Here is a 26,010-nt window from a genome sequence, read left to right as displayed (position 1 = left end):
AGACTCCCTCCAATTATCCATAAATAATAACAAATCATCGGCATATAGTGCCACTTTCTCCTCTAATGAACCATATGTGAAGCCTTTTATCCCCACCGACGATCTTATAGCTTCCGCTAGAGGCTCAATAATGGCAATCGCAAATAGCAGAGGTGACAGAGGACACCCCTGCCTCGTTCCCCTATGGAGTGTGAAGCTATCTGACAAATTGCCATTTACCCTAATCCTAGCTGATGGTTTATTATATAAGAGCTGGATCCACCCTATAAATGACTGGCCAAACCCTAACTTCTTTAATATCTTCCACAAGTATCTCCATTCTACGCTATCAAAGGCTTTGGCCGCATCTAGAGATGCGACCGCCGCCTCCGAAGCCTGTCTCTGGCTTTGGATATTTAGGTATAAGCGCCTGATATTGACCGCCGTAGACATATTTGGCATAAAGCCAGCCTGATCAGGGTGAATAAGAGAAGCTATAACCGAGTTCAAACGGTTCGCTAGAACTTTTGCCAGTATTTTAATGTCTACCTGGAGTAATGAGATTGGCCTATATGATTCAGCCTCCAAAATCTCTTTACCCGGCTTCGGGAGAACCACAATTGTTGCCTCAGTCATACTAGAAGGTAGTCTTTTCTGTGGCATTGCCTCCTTAAAAACCTCCAATAATTGGGGTAGCATAACTGAGGCAAAACGTCTGTAAATCTCTGTAAATCTCCACCGGCAAGCCATCTCCACCCGGGGCAATTTCATCTCAGTGATCGTTATAGGGGAGTCTAGCTTAACACACTGATCTGAAGTGAGTGTAGGCATACGCAATCCCTCAAGGAAGGAGTCCATGTCTTCATCAGAAGCGGATAAACGAGACACATACAGATCGGAGTAGAATCCCCTCATAATCTCCAGTATTCGCTCCTGAGCAGTACATAGATCTCCAGCTGAATCCCTGAGAGTTGCTATATAATTAGACGGACGCTGAGCCCTTGAGATCAAAGCAAGCATCCTTCCCGTCCTTTCTCCTTCCTCATAATACATTTGTTTTTGGAAGAACAGCTTGTTCCTAGCATTAAGTAATAGCCTATTATTCAACTCTTTCTGTGCCCCCTTCCATAATTCTCTATGCCTATCAACTGGTTCATTTATATAGGGGATTGTAGTAAGGAATTTGAGGAGACGGGAGGATGTCAGGAATATGATAAAAAAGTTAAAGATGTTTGTTTGTACTAGGAAGAAATTAGGAAGTGCTTACCGGCCACCAGCCCTATAAAAATGGTGTCAAGTTTACTGATGATGCATGGGTTTGTAATGTATGTGGACAACAGAATCCAAACTTTAGAAAAAATTGTCTAGCTTGTGGGGCACCGCGCCCACATCATCATGTGTCCATGTTTCCTGTGAGTACCCTCCCAGTCCCAGCCACTGCACCATCTTGTCCACAGCCACCGCCCCATAGGGGATCAGAGATACCTCTCTGCCCAAAACCTCCCGTCTAAAAAGCTACTCCATTATATCCCATAGTCTATCCAGATGGGACAGTTAAACAGGTACCTATGAAACTCATGGTTGCCGGAAAGGATGAAAAAGGTGAGGCAGAAGGGACAACTGGTAATATGGACAAGAGTCAGCAGACCAATATCTTACAGACAGTACTGGTACCCCCGTAGGTGAGCAGCCAGTTAGTCCCAATCTTAATACAAGATATTTTGCACAGTCACCAGGGGGACCCGGTGATCTATATGAAGGCACCCCAGATGAAGTTGCAACCATTAGACAGTTGTTTCCACGTAGCATGGATTTCCAAGAGCACCTAAATACCCTACGGGATCAGATAAAGGATACAGAACTTAAAACTTATGAAACTATAGTTAACACTTTAGGCCAGATAAGACCACCTACCGGACCACCCAAATATGTTTATTTCACACCACAACAGCTGTTCACCATAGTGAATATGCTGTCTGACCCAGAAACACATCCCATGCCATTCTACAGGAAAATGCAGCAGGTATATCAAACATATGGATGCACATGGTCTGATTTAAAGAGTATAGTAGAAAACAAAACAGGAGATTATTCCTCTATAGTGCTAGACCACATAAAAGAGCCCACTTTGAATGGGGCCAATTTTGATCCCCGTGACGAGGATTCTGGAATACACTTCATACATGGACTGCAAGCGTGGGCAAATGAGAAGTTAGCACAACAGTCTTCTACGCGCCAAGATATTAAACAAGATAAGACAGAATCTACAGAGAAGTTTGCACTGAGGGTTAAACAAACTTATCAGGACATGGGATTTAATCTGAAAGAACCTGTCCACATGCACCTTCTATCCCGTACCCTGGTGGATGGTCTGCGCCCAGAAATAAACAAACTGTTAATTTCAGTCCGTCCTGAATGGAAGTCCTTACCCTTTGACCAGTTAGAACAGATAGCAAAAGGGTTGGAAGCAAATGCCCCAAGGAAAACTCGAGCCATAATGGCTGTAATGAGTGCAGACAATCAGTCCTTGCCCAGAGTCTGTTTTGGATGTGGCAGGCCAGGTCATATAAAACTCTATTGTCGAAGTCGCCATCTGTGGCAAGCTTACCAAGAAAGGGGAAGTCAACAGCAGTCAGACTTTCCTCCCCCTCCTTCAGTCTAGGAGGCAGGCAAACCAGTGTCAGGAGGGTTTTCACAGTATATGGCAGTCACCGCCCCCTCCTGCCGGCCCCTCCCCCAGTATAACTCTGGAGGTGGCCGGAAAAGACATTCCATTTCTAATTGACACTGGTGCAGCCCGCAGTGTACTCTCTGAGACTGTCGCCCTTCCACACTGGCTTACTGACATAACCCTTCCATGCTATGGACTTGAAGGTATTGTCCAACATAATCCCACCACCAAATCCTTAGAGGTATCAAGTTGCAGTCCTCAGTTACACTTGCCTCCGGGAACTTTATCCCAATTTGTTGTAAGTAGCACCTACCCCCTTAATTTACTAGGAGCTGATTTCTTACAAAGATACAGGCCAATATACAGTTCCATGAAGACGGCACTGTTACTCTCTTCACCGGCCTAAATCCTGAACAAACTTGTGCACTCATGGCTCTGCAGACAGTACAGGCAGAGGTTAAGGACAGCTGAAGAGCTAAAGCCCCTGAGCTTGATCAATTACCACCTAGTTTATTGGCAAAAGGATCTGCAGATATTGGAAGACTTCCAGTGCCTCCGGTAGTGGTAACTCTCACAAATCCTAATGTGTTACCCTATAAGGCTCAATTTCCACTGTCTAGTGCTCAACAAGATGCTATCTCACATCAGGTCAAAGACTTGTTGGAAAATGGGGCAGTTAAGCTAACGTCCTCTCCCTGTAATTCTTCATTGTACCTCATTAAGAAAAAGAGAATAAAAGGTCAGCCCCCTGTGTATAGGATGGTCCATGACCTACGGGTGGTCAATGAGTGCACCATCCTAGACACCCTGTTGGTGCCTAATCCACAGACGCTACTCTCAGGCATTCCACCAACAGCTGAAATGTTCACTGTCATAGACCTTGCAAATGCATTCTTCTCAGTCCCTCTACACCCTGACTCACAATACTTATTCACTTTTACACATCTGAATCATCAATATACATGGACAGTGTTATCACAGGGAGCACAGAATAGTCCTTCCTGTTTCACAATAGCCATGTCAACAGTGCTCACGCCATGGCAAGCTGAACACCCACAAGTGGAGCTATTACAATATGTGGATGACCTTCTGCTGTGTGCCCCTTCACAGGAAGTGGCCTTGAAAATGTCAATTTCCGTTCTCCATTTCCTATCCACAGTAGGCTGCAAAGTTTCCAGGAGTAAGCTTCAGTTTTGCCTCCCCAAGGTTGTATTTTTTGGACACTGCATTTCCAAAGGTTGCAAACATCTGACTGAGGCCAGACTTAAAACTATCACAAATATTCAAATTCCTGAGACCCCCAACCAACTGCAGACTTTCCTAGGTCTTGTGTCATATTGCAGACCTTGGATCCAAGATGCTAGCATCCTCATGCAGCCATTATATGCAGCCACTGTATTCCACGTGATGCTTCTAAACCCTTTACTCTCACACCTGAAGTGCACCAATCAATTTTGCGAACTAAAAAAGGTCATGTCAGCTGCTCCTGCGCTAGATATTCCTAATTACAGCCTGCCCTTTAAATTGTACATAATGGAGAAAAAGGGCCATGCCACTGGAGTCCTCACCCAAGCACATGGTGGCCGAAATCGCCCTATAGAATACTATTCCAAGAGATTAGACCCGGTGGCTCAAGCTGCTCCTTCTTGTGTCAAGGCTGTCCATGTAGCTAGCCTGCTCCTTGACACTACATCTGATATTGTGTTAGATCATCCACTTACAATCCTGGCTCCACATGATATATCTGCCATATTGCAACAAACACAACCAAAACATCTTACAACTCAGCGTCACCTTAGACTCCAGTGCAGCCTCCTGCTCCCAGATAATATTACAATCCAAAGGTGTCATATCATAAATCCCGCAGCCCTACTTCCAAGGGGGGAGTGGGATGAATCGGAGGAAAAAGAACTGGATTTCATAGACATGCAAGCGGAAGAGGACTTACAAGAAGAAGAACTCTGGACAGCAAGGAACTCATCCTATGAAAACATGGAACATGACTGCCTAGAACTGATGGAAGCTGAAGTAGGGACTCCACCCAATATCAGTGAAACTCCACTGACAAATCCACAGTGGATCCTATTTGTGGATTGCTCCAGGTATGCCGATGACAAAGGAAGGTTTCATACTGGTATGGCAGTCACCAGTGAATTTGAAGTCCTATGTGCCAAGAAACTGAGCCCACATCAATCGGCTCAGGAGGCTGAACTGCTGGCTCTAGCAGAAGCATGCACTATGGCTAAAGAATCCACAGCCAACATCTATACTGACTCAAGATACACCCATGGAGTGGTCCACGACTTTGGAGCCATATGGAAGGCACGTGACTTTCTAACAGCTGCTGGAACCGCCATAAAAAAATGCTGTGGCAGTATCAACCCTTATGGCAGCCGTATTGCTGCCAGTTCAGGTGGCAGTTGTAAAAATAAAGACTCATGCAAAGGCAGACACCCCAGAAGCTAGGGGAAATGCCCTAGCTGATCAGGCTGCAAAAAAGGCAGCTATACAGGGAGAAGAAGATGTGACATTGTCCTCCCCAGTGATGTCGGTCACTGAAGAATCCACTGAAGAACTTGTTATGTGGGATCTGCTGAAGAAAATCCAGGAACAGGCCACCCCAGGTGAAAAAGGTACTTGGAAGAAAGAAGCTGCTATCAAGGAAGAAAACGGACTATGGACTCAAGGGAAAAGAGTGTGCCTTTCCAGAAGTCTATACCCCATGGTAGCTAGTCTGGCTCATGGCCCTACTCAAGTGTCTAAAACCATCATGAAAGAACTGATTGACAAAATCTGGGTAGCACCAGGAATTTCCCCAGTTTTGGTTAGAACATGCCAATCTTGCCTGATCTGTGCACAATGTAATCCAGGAAGAACAGAGCCCACACCAACTAAATGTCGCCCCAAGGCCCAGTACCCATTTCAACTAATTCAAATGAACCACATCCAGATGCCAATGTGTCAAGGGTTTCAATATGTGCTAGTAGTGGTAGACTTGTTCTCTGGGTGTCCAGAAGCCTACCCTGTCTGAAATCAGACAGCTATAACAACTGCAAAAAAACGAATGCAGGAAACTGTTTGTAGGTTCGGAGTACCTGAGTTCATTGAGAGTGATCAGGACCCAGCATTCACTGCTAGCTTAACCCAGGAAGTTTGGAAGATGATAGGGTCACATTTAGCCTATCACACACCCTACAGACCACAATCGAGCGGAAAAGTGGAACGCTTAAATGGGATACTGAAATCTAAACTATTAAAAATGACTAGGGAGACAGGACTCCTTTGGATACATTGTTTGCCTATTGTGCTCTTTTCTGTCAGGCACACCCCAAAACCTCCCCATAAACTCACACCACATGAGATTTTGTTTGGATCAGGGCCTCATCTTGGACGATACTTCCCACAACAAATACAAATGCATTATGAGTCAGTTGCAAAATATGTAATAACCTTATGTAAACAATTGTCAGTATTTTCTTCTATTCCAGATCCCAACGATTTGAATGACTCTCACACATTGAAACCAGGTAAATGGGTGGTGGTGAGGAAGCATGTGAGGTCTACCCTTGAACCCAGATTTGAAGGTCCATACCTGATCCTTCTCACAACACCCACCTCAGTGAAATTGGAGGGTAAACCTACCTGGATACACGCATCCCATTGCAAACGAGTCAAAATCTCGGGAGAAGAAGATCACTGAACAGACCATCATGATCATGTATATCCTTTTATGTCATATTGTTGTATTGATTCTACTTCTACTCCAATCGTCTGGACCTCAGTCTAAAACAGTGATGGTCCATGGAGTCCAGACAGCCATTACACAAGAACGGGAAGATTCACAGGTCAACACCATATTTGGTATAACTCCTCAGCTGTCCATATGACGGTATTTAAGTTTGACTACTGTAACATAGTAAAGCCCTGTCCAACCCCAGGGCAGCAATGTAATGCTTATGTGGATGGCTCTACATCAATATACATATGTGTAATAGATGATGATTATTGGGGAAAGAATTGTGCATATTGGGGCTCTGTTGGCTGGACAACAGGCCCTGACTGGGGATATAAACCCACAAGATTGAGTGGATAAAAATGGTAAACCGCTCCTTACCCATATGACCATTAGAAAGACCGATGGTTGCTCTTGGCTTGGGAAGACTGGATCTAATATGCCACTGACGCTTACAATTGAGAACACCAGTCCAGGGAATGCTGGGGAATATATACTTGGTTCATATCTAACCGGAGGTCCAACACCTCGATATGGCAGATTTTATTTACGAGACATGCAAAATAATCCAAAATGGGGAACCACATCCCCCATGAAGCCTCCTGTACAATTAAACCCCTTAGTGCCACCACGCGTTTCCACCTTCAACCACATGGTGGCTATATCTAACTCCACCTTTGAAGATACTCTAGCCATAGAAACAGGCTATACAGACATTAACCTGTGGCTAGAATGGATGAAATATAATGCCAACTCACATAAAAGTGATTGTTATGTATTCCCTCCAGACAGGAAGACAGTTTCTTTAGCTTATATACCAACAAAAATTCAAGTGATGATCTGTGTACACATTGGAAGGAAAAGTACCCATTAGTTACTGGGACCCATAGGCTAGGACAAGAGCTCACAATCTATCCTGGTAACTATACCTGTTATACCAGCCTTATTGGTAATAGAAACTTAGGAAACTTTACCAATGAATTCTGTGGGATTTACAGTGAATACCCAGGGAGAAACCTACAGGAACAAAAACAATCACTGGGTGGCATTTATTGGATATGTGGAGATATGAAAATACAGACCAGATTGGAAGAGAACTGGACAGGTCAGTGTGCTCTAGCCAAAGTCATAATGCCTCTCCATATTTTGCCTGCGGATGTAGGCAGAGGACGGTCTGTAGCTACAACTGATATGAAAAATCTGACCGCTTACCGTAGAAATAGGAGAGAAGTAGCAGGGAGTCTGGATCCACACGTCTACTTAGACTCCATAGGGGTTCCTAGAGGAGTACCAAATGATTTCAAGGCCAGAGTTGAAGTCAAAGCAGGATTTTAATCCCTTATTCCCTTAGTGACCATTAACAAGAATGTGGCCTGGATCAATTACATTTACTATAATCAGCAGTGGTTTTTAAACTACACTAGAAATGCTATAAAAGGTGTAGCTCAACAACTTGAGGCTACCTCCCAGATGACGTTCCAAAACAGGATTGCTCTAGATATGGTCTTAGCAGAAAAAGGGGGTAGGGGGGGTGTAAAATGATCCGAAAAACTAGTGTATGTTGTACTTATATCCCAGATAAGACTGGTCCCAATGGTAAAGTCACTCTAGCCATTGAAAATCTTGACGATCTAGCAGATGAAATGAAAAGAAATTCAGGGGTCTCAGATCCCTGGGACCGGTACTTTGGATGGATGTCTGAGTGGCTGTGATTATTACATTACACAAAGTGTCTTTCTCTATCTCTCTCTCTCTCTCATCCCTCCATCATCTCTCCATCTAACCTTGAGACGATGCACCATGTTTAATCCAGCTTCTCTTCGTCCTGGTTTTAAGGACGATGAGAAGGGGGGAAAGTGGTGCAGAAAACAACGATCTTCAAACTTTCTAACCTCTCAAATGTCAATCAATTTCTAACCTAGTAGGGAATTATGTTAAGAACCATCACAAGTGCCTTTTCTTTGCTGGTACTTGGGGCAGATTTTTGCAAAGAAGGTAAAATTTATGGCCGATCCATGGCCTGAATGTTCCGCTGTAATCCTTTTATTCCATCAGGTATGCCCCCAGGCAGCCCAACGGGTTATCACTCGATGTCCACCACCGGGTTCGGGAGTTTCTCCCGGACCCAGACTCAATAACCAGTGTTCATTCTAGTCAACCAGGCGATTGGGTCGTGCTAAAGAAACATCCGAGGACAGGACTAGAGCTGAGATATCTTGGGCCATTCCAGGTGCTGCTGATGACGCCAACCTCTCTGAAGTTCGAGGGATGAGACAACTGGATCCACACCGGTCACTGCAAGAAGCTGCTCAACTAAGTCAAAGAATGCAGAGTATCACTTTTCTTTATTTGTTACAAGGAGGCATTTGTTGGTAGCACATAACGATACATTCCTTAAGGGTAATATTAATATTAGCTCTGGCTCCTGCTCCTCGCTTGTTAATCCTGTATGGGTGTCCGGGCAGCTAGGCGACAAGATGCAGATTTATTGGCTTGGCGTGGATGCATTTGTTAAGAGAACAATATATGAAAGGAACATGCGTTTGTTGTCTCTAGTGCACCTGATCAGCCGCTGGAGATAATGACGTTGTCCTGTAAATAAACATGCATGAGGATCATAGTAATTTTATCTGACATTGATCACTGATCGGCTGGATAAAGTTTGCTCCAGTGGTAATGGTAGGTTATAGTATACATGTGTTTGTTAGCCAGCTAGGTTATTCTAAATTATGGTGTCTTGTCTTCCTATGTCATCACTTCCTGTATGTCATATCCTTGTCTTGGGCCAGCCCCTTTTACACCTTTTGTTAGTAAATAAAAGACTCAGACTGAGCAGGGCGGGGGGAGTGCTCAGCAAGAATTCAATCAATATGGTAACACTTGGGTCTGTCTCTGACTGCGGCTGAGCGAAAAGGGATTTGCCTTTTTCCTTACACAAACTTTGATGCGAGCTGATTACAACTATGAATATTTCTACAACAGTTTGTAATTAGTTTTGTTATTGTTCAGTACTTTTAATGAATGGCAAACTTGTAACATGTCCTCGTGGTCTGCTACAATGTTTCCATATCTTTAGCTGAGTTTTTGCCCCGGTTTACAGTTAGTACATATTAAATGCACACATATTGTGCATTAGTGAGATGTTTTCTCAGTCCACAATTGATTTCACCAACATTTGGTATATATCACGATCATGGTGAATCTGTGCTGCTTTTCCTCCAACTAGCCTCCTATCTTTATGTCTCGGTTGTGCAGCATCTTGTTGCACGTCTCCTGGCGCATGCATACTAGACTCGCTAGAACGCCAACAGCTAACCGAAGTTCTGCTTCGCCGTGACACTAATAAATCTCTATCCACAATGCCTGTTCAGGAACTGCCACCAGACGCGTTTCGGAACCGTTAATTCCTTCCTTAGTGGTGCAAAAAGTGATGAATGAATACTAGGACCTAACATTCGGGTTTCTTAAACCATTTTGGGTGGGATCTAATTACTGGACCGGATTGTTATTAAAACAATCTCTTATAGGTGCTGCTAATACCAGCTGTTAATTCATTGGTATCAGTTTGCATTGTGCATCATGATGCACATTGTGCATCATGAAAAATGTAAGAGTTGCTAGAAGTAGGGGGTGAGGGGAAAGTCACAGAAAGCGTCAGTGAGCTGGTATGCAGCCTGGCACCGACGCCTTGTGTGTTCTGTCCCCCAAACCCATTTATAAGAAACCGAAAATCTCCAGTTCTGCATTGAGTCCCTTTGGAATCAAGGATCCAAATTCATATATTTTCTTAGATTCACGTCTAGACATCCGGGAAATAAAATCACTCCCCCTCCAATCACCAATTGATTTGATTGCCATAAATTTCAAACCCATTGGTTTGCTGGCATGATGTATTTTAAAATGATTGGATAATGTATGTTTCTCATATCCCTTTTTGATGTTATTAACCTCTTCGTGACTGCCATATGGCTATATATGTGCTATTTGCACATGCCCCGTGCAGCTAGCACGTGTATAGACGTCATGGCAGCTCTTTAATCCAAGCGCTGCAAAACGCTTGGGTTAAAGCTTCTGTCCCTGCACTGCTGCTGTCACGGACAGCATACTGTGCAGTAATACCGGCAAGGGACCAATCAGAGTGGTCCCTTGCCAGAGATCGACCCGATTGGTTAGTCTGTGCAGACTAACCAATCGGATCGCCGCAGTGTAAAAGTGCCTGTTTCAGGCTCTGATCTGCGTTCTACAGATAAGAGCCTGAAATCAGGTAGTGTATGCTCTGTGCCCCCACTATCTGTAAGCCCCATATGCGACCCCTGCATGGATCTGACCTCTCAACCCCCCTGCACCCTGCCTCCAACCTTTTAGCCTGCCATGCGCTCTTGTACACTTCTGTCCTGGCATCTGTTCCATTCGTGCCCCCTCCATGCTGGCCGTATCCCCTCCTTTCCGTCTCTGCCCCCATTTGTGCCCCTGCCCCCGATGCAGTTTCCCTGCTGTATTTGATGGCGGCGGCCCCATTCCTGAGCCGCCGCCATTAGCAGCGAGTGTCAGCTGTATGCTGACATTCTGCTGTAACACCTTAGATGCCGCGGTAGCGGCATCCATGGGGTTAATAGAGGTAGGGGGCTCCCTCTCTCAACCATCGGGGCTGCCATGCTGTGACGACAGCGTCCGATGGTTGCCATGGCAAAGGTGTCCTGTGTTGCCATCTATCAGGAAACCTGGTAGTACTGCACTTTGCAATGCAAGAGCATTGCAAAGTATAGTACAGCCATCAGCCTAACTGGATCTTCAAGATCCAAGTGAGACTTGATAAAAAAATATATATAATAAAAGTAAATAAATGATGTAAATGTACATTAAAAATAAAATTGCCTTTTCCTATAAAAAAAAAACTATACATATTAAGTATCACGACCGGATCTATAAATATATCACATGATCCACCCGATCTGATAAACACCATAAAAAAATAAAAATAAAAACTGTCAAAAAAAAGCCATTTTTGTCACCTTACATCTAGTGTTGATCACGAATATTCAAATTTCAATTTTTTATCGTGATTTTTTTTTTTATCAGTACACATGATCCCTCCCTGCTTCTAGCTTGTGGGCCAATAAGAAGGCTGCAATATACTTGACTTTAGGAGTAGTAGTGTTTGCGAATTTTGCTCTATATTTGTTTTTTACGAATATTCACTATATTGCTATATATTCTTGTTTTAGAGTAACTGGTGAGCATCCTCTAGACCAGTGATGGGCAAACTGCGGCCCGCCTGAGCCGTACAGAGTGGGACACAGGCTGGAAGAGGCCTGCATGATCATCGCATCACTAACACCAGCATAAGGTAAGAATATGTGTTTATTGTTTTTATTATTTATAGTATACTGTGGCAAGAAGGGGGGTGGGGGCCCTATATACTGGCACAATATGGATTGGTACTATGGAGAAGAGGTGAAGCACTATGGGTCCACTATGGAGAAGAGGAGAAGCACTATGGGGGCTCTATATACTGGCACAATATGGATTGGTACTTTGGAGAAGAGGGGAAGCACTATGGGGGCCCTATATACTGGCACAATATGGATTTGTACTATAGAGAAGAGAGGAAGCACTATGGGGCCACTATGGACAAGAGAGGAAGCACTATGGGGGACCTATATACTGCCAAAATATGGAAGAGCACTATGAAGAAGAGGGGGAAGCACTATGGGGGCCACTATGGAGTAGAGGGGAAGCACTATGGGGACCCTATATAATGGCACAATATGGGGGGGCAGTATGGAGACTTTGATGCCTTAACAAAAAAGGGAGACCAACAACACTGTTCGCACTTAAATTGAAGGTGCATTATACATACTTTGTTATGAAAGAAATACATTGCATAAAAGTTTTGTACAATACCTCTTTTTATGCTTTTCTACCTTGAATTAAACTAAACCTTTAATATTACACATTTTTTATTTAATTTATATTAATTCACACAAACGCCCCATCCATCTACTCTTGGTCTGGCCCCCAGGTCCAATATATGAACCCATTGTGGCCCACGAGTCAAAAAATTTGCCCACCTCTGCTCTAGACTGTTAGTTTTGTAAAACCATTTTTGGACACAGCTATACCTATTTTTTTATTTTTTATTATTCTTTATATATATTTATATGTAGAGTTGGAAAAGGGGGGTGATTTAAACTTTTAATATTTTAGTGTTTTGTTTTTTTTTGAATTTTTTTTTACTTTTTACTTATTAACTATCATCCCCCTCAGGGGGTAGAACCTGGGATATTTTGATCCCTTTTTCTATTCAACCTAATAGAGATCTATTAGGGTAAATTGGATTTTTACACTTTCCATGCTGAGCTATGCCTCATGCCCTCATGCCCTCATGCATAGCTCAGTAAGAAGATTACCATGGCAGTCCTGGAAAGCTTCAGCAGTGTCTAGGCTGCTATTACAACGAATCGGAGCCCCACCATTTCACTGTGGGAGCTCCGATCGGAAGGCAGAGGGAGCGTCCCTCTTCCTTACCTCACAGATGCTGTGATTGGCGTTGATCGCAGTATTTGAAGGGTTAAATGATGTGTTCTGTGGGATTGCCCATCATTGTGGCCGGCTGTCTGCTGTATGATACAGCTGGTACCCCCCTGCCGCGTTTTAAGCTGGTTCACTGCAGCAGCCCACTCTATACAAACGCGGTCGCATAATGCCGTATATGTACGGCATTATGTGTTAAGTGGTTAAAAAGTTTAAAAGTAGCTGCATACAGTCCTAGGAGAACTCAGGGCAATCTGTGCTCTTTTGATTTGAGATGAATTTATTTGTACCTGAATAAAACCTTCCATCTGATTTTTTTTAAATAGACCTGAAATTAATTTCAAGAAATTAGCTCATCTCTAGTCACTGTGTTATCAGCAAAAATGCAGATAGTACATGGATAATAACTATAGTATTGTGTGTAAGGCGATATATATATTGTGGCAATGTGAACACTAAGGTGTTGTTTCCCCAGGTTCCAGTCCGGGACTTGAGGCATGCTCATGTCCAGGGATCCTATTTAATCCTGCTACTGGATCTTGGGTGTGGCTCACTCTGGAGTGTCTTGTGAAGCAGAGTCCTGGTGAGGCTCTGTGTGAGAGGTCACAGCTGGGTGGGCTGAGGGGCCACGAGGCTAGGCGATAGCCTGAACTTTTGGGGACGCAGTGATGCCTGTGAAACAAGGATCACGAGGCCAAAGTTGAGAGGACTACTGGGCCACAATCCCCCAAAAGGTATTTAAGTGTCACAGTCTGGAGGTTGCTGGACTAAATGGCTGAGGAAAGCCGCATTTGTGTTCCATGTGTGAACAGGGCTCTCTAGGTGAGTCAGAAATATGCTTATGTGTTTAGTTAGAGCCTAGCCGGGCATGGGTTTGTTATTTTGTGTGGATGTCAGACGTGATAAGTTAATCTACGACTTTTTAACCTGCGCTTTGCTAAAGTGTCTGAAATAAAGCAAGAGTTTGGACATTATAATCGTGTCTGCAAAGATATCTGTGAGTGTGACCCCCTGAAAAGAGATGATCCCTTACAATATATAAATATATATATATGTGACAGAGTGTCTGGAGAAGTAGTGGATGGGGTCTATGTGTGCCCAAGATTTCTCACTTCTGTCATTTAAAAGCAACCAGGGAAATGTTCAGGAGAGGTCTGTGCAATTCGGGTTTGCATAAAACCTGTTCTTAGGGCCTGTGTTGCTGGAGTGGGGAGAGAAGGGTGGGCCCCACTCCATCCGGACAGTCCGGCTTTTGGGCTGTCAGGTAATTACTCCTCAGGTGTGCTGGCCTGATATAAGGCTGAGAATGCAGACACAGCTCGCTCAGCCTGGGAACAGGTTACCTGCATGGAGCCTGTGAGAGCACTACAAGAGGTACGGTCTTTGCTATTTTGTTTGGGTGCTTGGTATTAGGCCGGCACTTGGTCAGGGAGGTTTCATGCTGTATAGTTAGAGCCGGACAGGCTTGGGATTTTTGTTTGCTATGTTTTATGTTCTGTACCTCAACCTGACAATAAAACTGGCTGAGGTCAGTTAAACGAAGTTCCTGCCGTGTGGACTGTAACTTCGTCGGTGTGCCTGCTAAACTGTGCCTGTCTACCCAGGAGACGACAGCCCCGCTACCTAATCCCTTACAATATATATATATAAAAATAAGAAATTCCGCAGCACATCCAGGTAGTAAGAAGGTAAAAAAAGGCTTTATTCACCAAGCATTCAACGTTTCAATCCTCTCAATGGGATTTTCCTCAAGCAGTGACATAGTGGGCAGTGCAATGTGCATATTTAAACGAAGTTCCTGCCGTGTGGACTGTAACTTCGTCGGTGTGCCTGCTAAACTGTGCCTGTCTACCCAGGAGACGACAGCCCCGCTACCTAATCCCTTACATGTGGTGGAGGATGCGGGCGCACCAAATTCTGGCATAAGAAAAAAAATTAAAAAAAAACTGAACATTTAAAGGGACAGAGTCCATTTTTGTGCGGTGCACCAAAGACTGTTTTCTGCCTCTTGGAAAATGGAGGATGTGGTTAAAGCTATGTTGCAAGCTGTTGCATCTCAACAGGAGGCTACCCGAGTGCATCGGGAGGCTACCCTAGTACAGCAAAATGCGCTTGAGGAAACCAGCCGCAGGCTGACGGCCCAACTGGAGGCTGCACAAGAGGCGCAAAGAAAAGATCGGGAGACCTTAGCAGTTGTGGTGCAGCAACTGACCAGTGTCGCTGGACGGGTCCCAGGGATGGCAGAGGCCCCTCATGCCGCCATAAGGGCTAGTCACTTTCTGCAAAAGATGACAACCGCAGATGACGTGGAGGCCTACCTTACCACCTTCGAAAGGACTGCCGAGCGAGAAGGTTGGCCAAAGGCACAGTGGGCCGGACTGTTGGCCCCCTTCCTTTCAGGTGAACCCCAAAAGGCATATTTTGACCTGGAGAATCAGGATGCTATGGACTATGTTATGCTAAAAAAGGAGATCCTTACACGCCTTGGGGTTACTCTTTCAGTCCGTGCTCAGCGTGTGCACAACTGGGACTACAGTATGGATAAACCTCCACGTTCCCAAATGCACGACCTCATGCACCTGACCAAGAAGTGGTTGCAGCCGGAGTTCCTGACAGGCCCTCAGATGGTGGAACGGGTTGTGATGGACCGGTACTTAAGGGCCCTCCCCGTTACCTTGCGCAAGTGGGTGAGCCACGGTGACCCCAAGAATGCTGACCAGATGGTGGAGATGGTGGAGAGGTACACATCCGCAGAGGAGCTACTGAGTCTGCCGCAGCGCCCCCCCCCAGCCCTGCAGCGGAGATCTCTGGGACTACCTGGTAAGACTGTTCTAAGGGAAAAGGGGGCTGGCAGAAGCGATGTATCTGTGGGTGCAAGTGGAGAGACTGGAGGCCCAGGCTCTAGAAGCTGGCAAGCCATGCCAGGGAGATCTGTGGCCTATAAGAGACTTAATAGGGACTTAATAAAATGTTTCAGATGTCAAATGCCAGGTCATGTTGTTGCCAATTGCCCAATGTATGGTGAACCAATGCAATGTGATGCCTCATATATAAACCGCCGTTTATCACTGTATGCCCAGCCTGCGTGTGTAGCATTACTAAATACTGCGGGGGAGAAACAAATGTGTGTTATTATGGTGGAAGGTAAAGATGTGAGTGCCTTGTTGGACTCAGGCAGTCTGGTCACCCTTGTAAAAACGGATTTGGTAAACCCCAGGAAATGGCAAACTAAAACCATGGCGGTAACTTGCATACATGGAGACACCCGTAATTATCACACTGCTGTGGTAGATGTAAATACACGATACGGGGCAGAAAAATTTATGGTTGGTTTAGTGCCTAAGTTAATGCATGATGTCATCATGGGGCGGGATTTTCCACATTTCTGGCAGCTATGGGAACATAAACTTTCAAATGCCTGTCAGGAAGGAGATGACCTACCACCGGGTACCGAAAGGTGTGGGTATTTAAGAGAGACTTCTGTTGATGGTGAATCGTTTCCCTTGTCTGTCATGGTAGGGGAGCCTGAGGTCTCTGACCATAGTGATAGGTTAGAAGAGGGTCAGAGCAGTCCAGAGAGGGAAGACTCACTTAATGACAATTTGCCAGACCTGGCAGTACGGAAAGAGCAATTTGGTGCTGAGCAATTAAAAGATCCCACCCTTACTAGAGCCAGGGAAAATGTGAAGTCTATTGATGGTAAACTGGTGGAACCGGACGGCAGACTTTGTTTCCCGCATATGGCTGTGAAACATGACTTGTTGTACCAGGTGGTAAAAAGGGGAGAGGATCTGGTGGAACAACTGGTGGTTCCTAAAGTGTACCGACGCACGGTACTAGACATTGCTCATGGTCACCTTATGGGGGGGCATTTGGGAGCTGAAAAGACTACAGACAGAGTCCTTCAAAGGTTCTTTTGGCCTGGGGTCCATAAAGATGTTAAAGACTATTGTGACACCTGCCCCGAGTGCCAAATTTCGGCTCCTAGGCCACACTATCGTAGTCCCCTGGTACCTCTACCAATCATTGAAATACCCTTTGAGAGAATAGCCATGGATCTGGTGGGGCCCCTTGTAAGATCTGCTCGAGGCCACCAACATATTCTCGTAATCATGGACTACGCTACTCGTTACCCGGAAGCTATACCCTTACGTAATACGTCATCGAAGGCCATAGCTAAAGAGTTGGTGCAGGTGTTCAGTCGCGTGGGACTACCAAAAGAGATCCTAACAGATCAGGGTACCCCCTTTATGTCACGCATCATGAAGGAGTTATGTAAACTGTTCAAAGTTAAACAGCTGCGTACCTCTGTCTACCATCCACAGACTGATGGACTGGTAGAGAGATTTAATAAAACTCTAAAAGCCATGCTTAAAAAAGTGGTAGACAAAGATGGGAAAAACTGGGATTTCCTTCTCCCTTATCTCATGTTTGCCATCCGTGAGGTGCCTCAGTCCTCTACAGGCTACTCCCCATTTGAGTTGCTATATGGTCGCCACCCTAGGGGTCTGCTAGATATAGCAAAAGAAACTTGGGAAGAAGAAGCTACCCCCTATAGAAGTGTCCTAGAACATGTGGTACAAATGCAAGACCGTATATCTGCGGTGATGCCTATTGTACGAGAACATATGGCCCAGGCTCAGGGGGCACAGCAAAGGGTGTATAACCGCAGTGCCAGAGTACGTACCTTTGCACCAGGTGACCGGGTTCTGGTACTGATCCCTACAGTAGAGAGTAAGTTCCTGGCTAAGTGGCAAGGCCCCTTTGAGGTGATAGAGAAAGTAAATGAGGTAAACTATAAAATCCGTCAACCAGGTAAGAGGAAGCCTGAGCAAATATACCACGTTAATCTTATAAAACCGTGGAAAGATCGACTATCACTTGCAGCTGACACCTCCTTCCCACCAGAGCAGCGGTGCTCTGGGAAGCCCCTGTTGCCAGAGGTAACAATTCCCGACTCCCTGGCCAAGGCACAAAAGGTAGAAGTGCAGGGATTCCTCTTTAAGAATAGGGATTTTTTTCTCAGAGATCCCAGGTCGCACCTCTGTCATAAAACATGACATCATTACAGAACCGGGGAAAAGGGTTAAGCTGAGGCCCTACAGAATACCAGAGGCCAGGAGAGGGCTCATCTCTGAAGAGGTGAGGAAAATGTTGGAACTTGGGGTAATTGAAGAGTCCCATAGCCAGTGGTCCAGTCCTATAGTTCTGATCCCCAAACCAGATGGCAGCTGGAGGTTTTGCAATGACTTCCGAAAGTTGAACACCATATCTAAGTTTGATGCTTACCCAATGCCCCGTGTTGATGAGCTCATTGACAGGCTCGGAAATGCCAGGTATATAACCACTCTAGACCTAACCAAGGGATACTGGCAAATTCCCCTGACAAATGAGGCCAAAGAGAAAACTGCCTTTGCCACTCCTGATGGGTTGTTTCATTATGTGGTCTTGCCGTTTGGTTTGCATGGAGCCCCTGCAACCTTCCAGAGGGCGATGGATAAGATTTTAAGACCCCACAGACAGTACGCAGCCGCATATCTGGATGACATCATCATCCAAAGTCCAGACTGGGAATCCCATCTATCTAGGGTGCAGGCGGTTATCAATTCCCTGTGTGAGGCAGGCTTCACAGCTAATCCCAAAAAAAAATGTGCCATAATCCCAAAAAATGTGCCATTGGTCTTGAAGATGCTAAGTATCTAGGTTACATCATAGGCCGAGGCCTAGTAAAGCCCCAGTTAAACAAAATCGAAGCCATACAAAGGTGGCCTCAACCGGTAAACAAGAAGCAAGTCCGTGCCTTCTTGGGGATTACAGGCTATTACCGGCGATTTATACCTAATTTTGCTTCCCTTGCAGCCCCATTAACGGACCTGACAAAAGGGAAGGACTCTGTCATGGTCAAGTGGTCACAAGAGGCTGAAAAATAATTTCAGACTTTAAAAACCCTCCTGTGCGCTCAGCCAGTGCTGATAACCCCAGATTTTAAGAAAGGGTTTGTCCTACAGACTGATGCGTCTGAGGTGGGACTGGGGGCAGTACTGTCACAGGTAAGGGATGGAGAGGAACACCCTGTACTGTATCTGAGCAGGAAACTTAATGACCATGAGCAAAAATATGCAATTGTGGAAAAAGAGTGCCTTCGCTATTAAATGGGCCCTGGAAGCACTCCGCTACTATTTGCTTGGCCGTCACTTTGAATTGGTCACGGATCATGCTCCCTTAAAATGGATGTGTGAGAATAAGGAAAAAAATAGGAAGGTAACAAGATGCTTCTTAGCCCTGCAAGAGTACCAGTTTACAGTAAAGCACAGGCCAGGGACCCAAATGGGAAATGCAGATGCCTTGTCCCATGTACATTGTCTGATGTCCAGATATGTTCCAGCCCTGGGTCTGAAACAGGGGGGGAGGATATGTGACAGAGTGTCTGGAGAAGTAGTGGATGGGGTCTATGTGTGCCCAAGATTTCTCACTTCTGTCATTTAAAAGCAACCAGGGAAATGTTCAGGAGAGGTCTGTGCAATTCGGGTTTGCATAAAACCTGTTCTTAGGGCCTGTGTTGCTGGAGTGGGGAGAGAAGGGTGGGCCCCACTCCATCCGGACAGTCCGGCTTTTGGGCTGTCAGGTAATTACTCCTCAGGTGTGCTGGCCTGATATAAGGCTGAGAATGCAGACACAGCTCGCTCAGCCTGGGAACAGGTTACCTGCATGGAGCCTGTGAGAGCACTACAAGAGGTACGGTCTTTGCTATTTTGTTTGGGTGCTTGGTATTAGGCCGGCACTTGGTCAGGGAGGTTTCATGCTGTATAGTTAGAGCCGGACAGGCTTGGGATTTTTGTTTGCTATGTTTTATGTTCTGTACCTCAACCTGAAAATAAAACTGGCTGAGGTCAGTTAAACGAAGTTCCTGCCGTGTGGACTGTAACTTCGTCGGTGTGCCTGCTAAACTGTGCCTGTCTACCCAGGAGACGACAGCCCCACTACCTAATCCCTTACAATATATATATATATATATATAAAAATAAGAAATTCCGCAGCACATCCAGGTAGTAAGAAGGTAAAAAAAGGCTTTATTCACCAAGCATTCAACGTTTCAATCCTCTCAATGGGATTTTCCTCAAGCAGTGACATAGTGGGCAGTGCAATGTGCATATTTAAACGCTTTCACATCATTAAACAATCAGTAATTCAAATACATTCATTAAAGAAGATACATTTAAAAATAATGATACAGACAGTACTATCAATATACTGATACAATCAGATTATGTCTCCGATCTAAATACAGTGATACAGTGTTAATCATTCCCATGACCGATCCGACATATCGTATATAACATGAACTACTTTAATTATAGCAATAATCAATTCAGGTGTATGTCTTCCATAAAACTAAAATGTGCAGGTGTACCTTCAGAAGGATGATGAACTAGATCACAGGAGTGTGCGATGGGGCAGATGCACGTGGGTCCCGGCGTCCCAGGTATACCATTGCGCAAAGGACCTTCCTAGGGGTTTTTACGGATAGTATATCGATTTTGATTGATTCTACTTTTAAAATCCCATGAAGTCTCACCAATGTATAATAACTGACATGGGCACCAAAGGATATATATGACAAATGAAGATTCACATGTCAAAAAGTGCTTGATGTAATATTTTTTCTGTGTCAAAGGATGCAGGAAAAAGCTACCTTTTTGCATATATCGGCAGTTAATGCAGTTTAAGCATGGGAAACTTCCCAATTTGGGAGTACGCAAAAAAGTCTGGCCAGACTCTTTTTGTGTGCCTATATCCGTGTGGACTAATTTATCTTTGAGGTTCCTAGCTCTCTTGTATGACATGAGGGGAGGAAGAAGAAACACTTCAATCCCCCCATGTCCACTTTTCAGGACTGACCAGTGTTTCAAAATAATTTGTCGAACATGTGTACTGTCCTCTGTGTACACGGTAACTAAAGGAATTCTCTTCATTTCTCTTAGTAAGAAGATAGCTCCGTGATTTATCTTGAATAGAAGTGAGGTGTTGATCCAATAGGGCTATGGGGTAGTCTCTGTCTATAAAGGACTGTGTCATGCGTTTTAGAGTCCCCTCTAATTCATCATTATTGCTTACTATACGTTTTGCGCGGTAAAATTGGCTCAGGGGAAGGGATTTAACCATAGCCCTAGGATGTGCACTGTTGTAACTCAACAATGTATTGCGATCGGTGGGCTTAGAGTATAGGCCTGTCGATAGCACATGATTGTCCAAGGTCACAACAGTGTCCAAAAAATGTATTTGATCGCGCAAGTGTTCCAACGTGAATTTAATGTCAGAATCAATGGTGTTCAAAAAATTGAAAAATTCCATGAGTGTATCCTCTGATCCCATCCAAATCAAAAAAATATCATCTAAGTATCGCCACCACCTCAGAACATGTCGGAAGTGGGGCGATACATAGATGTACGTCTCCTCGAGGAAGGTGACCGTCATGTTGGCATAAGTGGGGGCCACATTGGACCCCATGGCGGTCCCCTTCCTCTGGAGGTAAAAATGATCCCCAAACAAAAAATAGTTGCATGTCAGTACCAAATGTAGAAGTTGTAAAATGAAGTCCTGACATTCAGCTGAGTAGGTGGATTGAGTCAAGGCCTTAGTTACCACCTCTATCCCAAAATCGTGTCTGATTGAGGTGTATAGGCTAGAAATATCTAGCGATGCTAGAATTACATCTCCTGATAAAGTGATTTCTTCCAGTTTATTTAAAAAATCTGAAGTATCCTGGATGTAGGACTGAGCTGACAATGCATATTGTCGTAATACTCTATCGAGAAAAATAGCAATATTCGACAAAAGGGATCCACAACCAGAAACTATCGGTCTACCAGGAGGATTTGTAAGACTCTTGTGTATCTTGGGCAACAAATTAAAAAAGGTGTCATAGGATGTGAAATAGAAAGGAAGATCTTGAGCTTGTCATCAATGATGCCAGCATTGCTGGCCTCTTGTAGCAAGCTCTGTATCCTCCGTTCAATGTCCCATCTGGGGTCCGTGTGTAGTTTCTGATAGACCTCACAGTCCTCCAACTGTCTAGTGGCCTCTGCAATGTATTGATGAGTGTCCATGACCACAATCACACCGCCCTTATCTGCGGGCTTAATGGTGAGACTGTGGTCATGGACCAACTCATCAACCGCATGCCACTCAGTTTGTGTTATATTTGGATGTGTAAACTTTTTCTTTTCATTCAATTTCAACATGTTCACATCTTTCATTACCGCATCAATAAACAAATCGATTGCAGGGGATGACACAGGTGGAATAAAATCACTTTTGTTAAACAAATTGTAGTCACTCCGTTTCAATTCAGTATTAGTACATATATTACCCACAGTTGGATGTGTTGAAAACCAGGTCCTAAGCTTCAGTCTACGGAAAAACGGATATAAATCAGCTTCAAGTTGCAACCAATCCGTCTTACTGTTAGGACAGAAGCCTAGGCCCTTGGCCAAGACATCCAACTGTGCTTTTGATAAAACATGTGAAGAAATATTTACCACAATGTTGATATCAATTAATTGCGTTTTTTGGCCAATGGTTTCTTGCGCCTCGTTTTTGTATCCGTATCGGTGGCATTTGCGTCCTCCACGCCGCGTTCGTTTCTTCCTACTGAGTTCATTGTATACTCTAAAAAAGGCTCAGTGGTGATGTTATTTTGTTGAGCTTGAGTCAAGTCCCTAGTAGGATTCTTCTTTCCGATTTTCTGAGCACGTTGTTGTGGTTGGTGATTGATTGTCCAGTTGTACACATTCCCTGTGTTGTAGTCCAGCGCATCGTGCTGCCACTTGCTACGTTTTGTGTCCTGAATTTCAAATCTTAATTTATCCAGGTGCGGTTGCAGCTTGGACAAATAATCCTAATGTTCATCTGTAGATAATAGGGAATGTAATGTAGCCTGTAAAGATTCATGTTTTTCTGTGGTCTCAGCCAAATCCTTTTGCAGAAATTCCATGTTTAATAATATGAGATCCAGTGAAAATTTATTTGCAATGGATTCATACTTAATGCAAAATTCTTTTTCATGCATGTACATAGTTGGTTGTGAATGTGTCCTTAAGCCACGGGGTACCCTGCTGGTTTTAAAGTATTCACCTAATGTAGTAAGATGCAGATCAAGACTCACCAATTTCTTGGTAATGCGTTCAAAGTCCCGTTTCGTATCTGCAATGTTGGGAATGGACAAAAACTCTGCATCTCCTTTATGTGCGCCAAGGATTCTGCTCGCCTGCTCCTGGGAGTAAGAAAAGACGCCTGGTGTAGACATGTCCTCCGTGGGAAGATTTGTATCCAAAGTCATCTGGTGAATCTTGGTGTGCTCAGCTCCACTGATGCAATTTCAATATAAACAAGGAAGTGTGGGCAGCACCACTGTCTGTAAGGTGTAAACGGAGTGCCAGCGGCTGAGTAGGCGATCCACCTCCAAAAATGTATAAAAATAAGAAATTCCGCAGCACATCCAGGTAGTAAGAAGGTAAAAAAAGGCTTTATTCACCAAGCATGCAACGTTTCAATCCTCTCAATGGGATTTTCCTCAAGCAGTGACATAGTGGGCAGTGCAATGTGCATATTTAAACGCTTTCACATCATTAAACAATCAGTAATTCAAATACATTCATTAAAGAAGATACATTTAAAAATAATGATACAGACAGTACTATCAATATACTGATACAATCAGATTATGTCTCCGATCTAAATACAGTGATACAGTGTTAATCATTCCCATGACCGATCCGACATATCGTATATAACATGAACTACTTTAATTATAGCAATAATCAATTCAGGTGTATGTCTTCCATAAAACTAAAATGTGCAGGTGTACCTTCAGAAGGATGATGAACTAGATCACAGGAGTGTGCGATGGGGTAGATGCACGTGGGTCCCGGCGTCCCAGGTATACCATTGCGCATGTCAAAGGACCTTCCTAGGGGTTCCGATCACATGATCATCCTGATGAGCCGATAGTTGTAGTGCGCATGTCCAAGGACCTTCAGGCATGCGATCACAGTATATGCTCACTCCTCCGGTCACGTGCTTAGATGTATCACATGATCGGAGCTAGATGATGTGCTTAGGTGTATCACATGATCGGAACTAGATAGTATCGCAATCCAAGCGCTCAATAGTGTTGCAGACACACAACAGATGTAATTGTGTGTCAAATCTGAGTCTCAAATATATATATATATATATATATATATATATAGTGATAACAGACATAATTACCTGGAAAAGAATATAATGGTAAGTTCGGAAAAGTATGATGTCCTGTGCAGATCATGACAGCGTCAAAAACAGCTACGTCTTGCTTATCTTCCTTTTCAGTGGTGACAATCCATTGGCCAGTGGCAGAAAATTTTGGGCTTCTTTTTATGCTGCACACTGTAGTCTGAAATACATTTACATAGAGTATGATATTAGTGGATTCATTATTTACACAGATGACAGATCTGTGCCAACAATGCAACTGGCATTTAAAAAATAGGAGACAAATAACATGCAAAACAATGAGTGATAGTACGTCACATCACTCATATCTGTATCATCAGGCAGTGGCACACTAGCAGCAACAGGATTTAAAATATACCACTTTTTGGTGGCAGTGTATACACTATTAGATAATATGCTAAAAGTGAGCTACTTCACATCGATGTCTGCAGCAACAGGCAGTGGCACATGTAACAGTATGCGGATCAACATATTTTTGCAGAACATTAGTGATTACTAGAGTTGAGCGGACACCTGGATGTTCGGGTTCGATGGGTTCGGCCGAACTTTGGAAAAAAAGTTTGTGTTCGGGACCCTGACCCGAACTTGACCCCGAACCCCATTGAAGTCGATGGGGACCCGAACCTTTGAGCACTAAAATGGCTGTAAAAATGGGCTAGAGGGCTGCAAATGTCGTCAAAATGTGGTTAAGAGCATGGCAAGTGCTCAGCAAACAAATGTGGATAGGGAAATGACTTAAAAAATAACATAAAATACATACAAATAAAAAATAATAATCTTGATCTAGGAGGACCAGGTCCATATGGAGTAGGAGGCAGTGGATGTGGCAGCGTAGGTGGAAGTGGTGGTGGAGGAGGAGGAGGTAGCCTACACTGCTTTTTGGTTTAAAATGTTTTTTTTTTATTTTTTTTATTAGTGTACACCCCAAAAGATTGGGAAATATAACCCTCCAGTCGTGCTAAACACACGTTCAGACAATACACCGGCTGCAGGGCAGGCCAGGACCTCCAAGGTGCAAAGGGCAAGCTCAGGCCATGTGCCCAATTTGGAGACCCAGAAGTTGCAGGGGCTGACCCCTGTCAGTTAGTTCGTGTAGATGTGTGCATACTTACTGCCCCACCATGTTGCTGGTCCCCGTGATGTTCACGATCCAATTTGATATCTGCTCTATCAACTTTCGATGTTCTTTTATGCGCCTACCATGGTGATCACGGGTGACGGGGAATCGGGGTTCCAGGCCGGAGAGGGAGCGTGAGAAAAAGAGACCAAATTTAAGGGAGATAAAAAAAAATAAAAAAATGTGGGAAAAGCTATTGAGGCGCAAATGTGGGACAAATTACAGAAGCCCAAATGTGGGCCAAAAGAGTCAAGCGGAAATGTGGGAAAAGCTATTGAGGCGCAAATATATTATTTGTCAAAAAATAGCTGTTTTGGCACTTCTTTTAATTATTTTTTTATTAACCGTGTTCATCTAAAGGGTCATGGGGTATTTTTATAGAGCAAAATCTTGCGGACGTGGCGATACCTAATATGTCTACTTTTTAAAAATGTATATGTTTTACACCATATAATCTTTTTATAAAAAATAAATAAATTTAGTATCTCCATAGTCTGAGTCTGTTTTTGTTTTTAGCCAATTATCTTAGCTAGGAGCTCATTTTTTTCGGGATAAGAGTACGGTTTTATTGGCACTATTTTGGGGGGCATATGACTTTTTGATCGCTTGCTATTAACATTTTTGTGATGTAAGGTGACAAAAAAAATACTTTTTTTTTTTTTTTTCGTTTATTTTTAACCCTGTTCATCTGAGGGATTAGGT

At 44.0% G+C, this 26,010-nt stretch overlaps 1 protein-coding gene across 2 annotated transcripts in view; it reads right to left on the bottom strand.

Moving 5' to 3' along the window:
- The window catches only part of LOC122943243 (flavin-containing monooxygenase 5-like), a 385,367-nt gene that overhangs the window by 160,824 nt on the left and 198,533 nt on the right, over positions 1-26,010 (bottom strand). For both annotated transcript variants that reach the window (XM_044300829.1, XM_044300830.1), the window contains exon 4: positions 24,189-24,351. In XM_044300829.1, the coding sequence (XP_044156764.1) occupies positions 24,189-24,351 (163 nt within the window). The remainder of the gene's footprint in view (positions 1-24,188; positions 24,352-26,010) is intronic.

Source organism: Bufo gargarizans, chromosome 7, assembly GCF_014858855.1.
Source record: "Bufo gargarizans isolate SCDJY-AF-19 chromosome 7, ASM1485885v1, whole genome shotgun sequence".
In the NCBI taxonomy this organism is placed as follows: Eukaryota; Metazoa; Chordata; class Amphibia; order Anura; family Bufonidae; genus Bufo; species Bufo gargarizans.
Note: the sequence above shows the minus strand (reverse complement) of the source record. Positions and strands in the feature narration are given on the sequence as shown.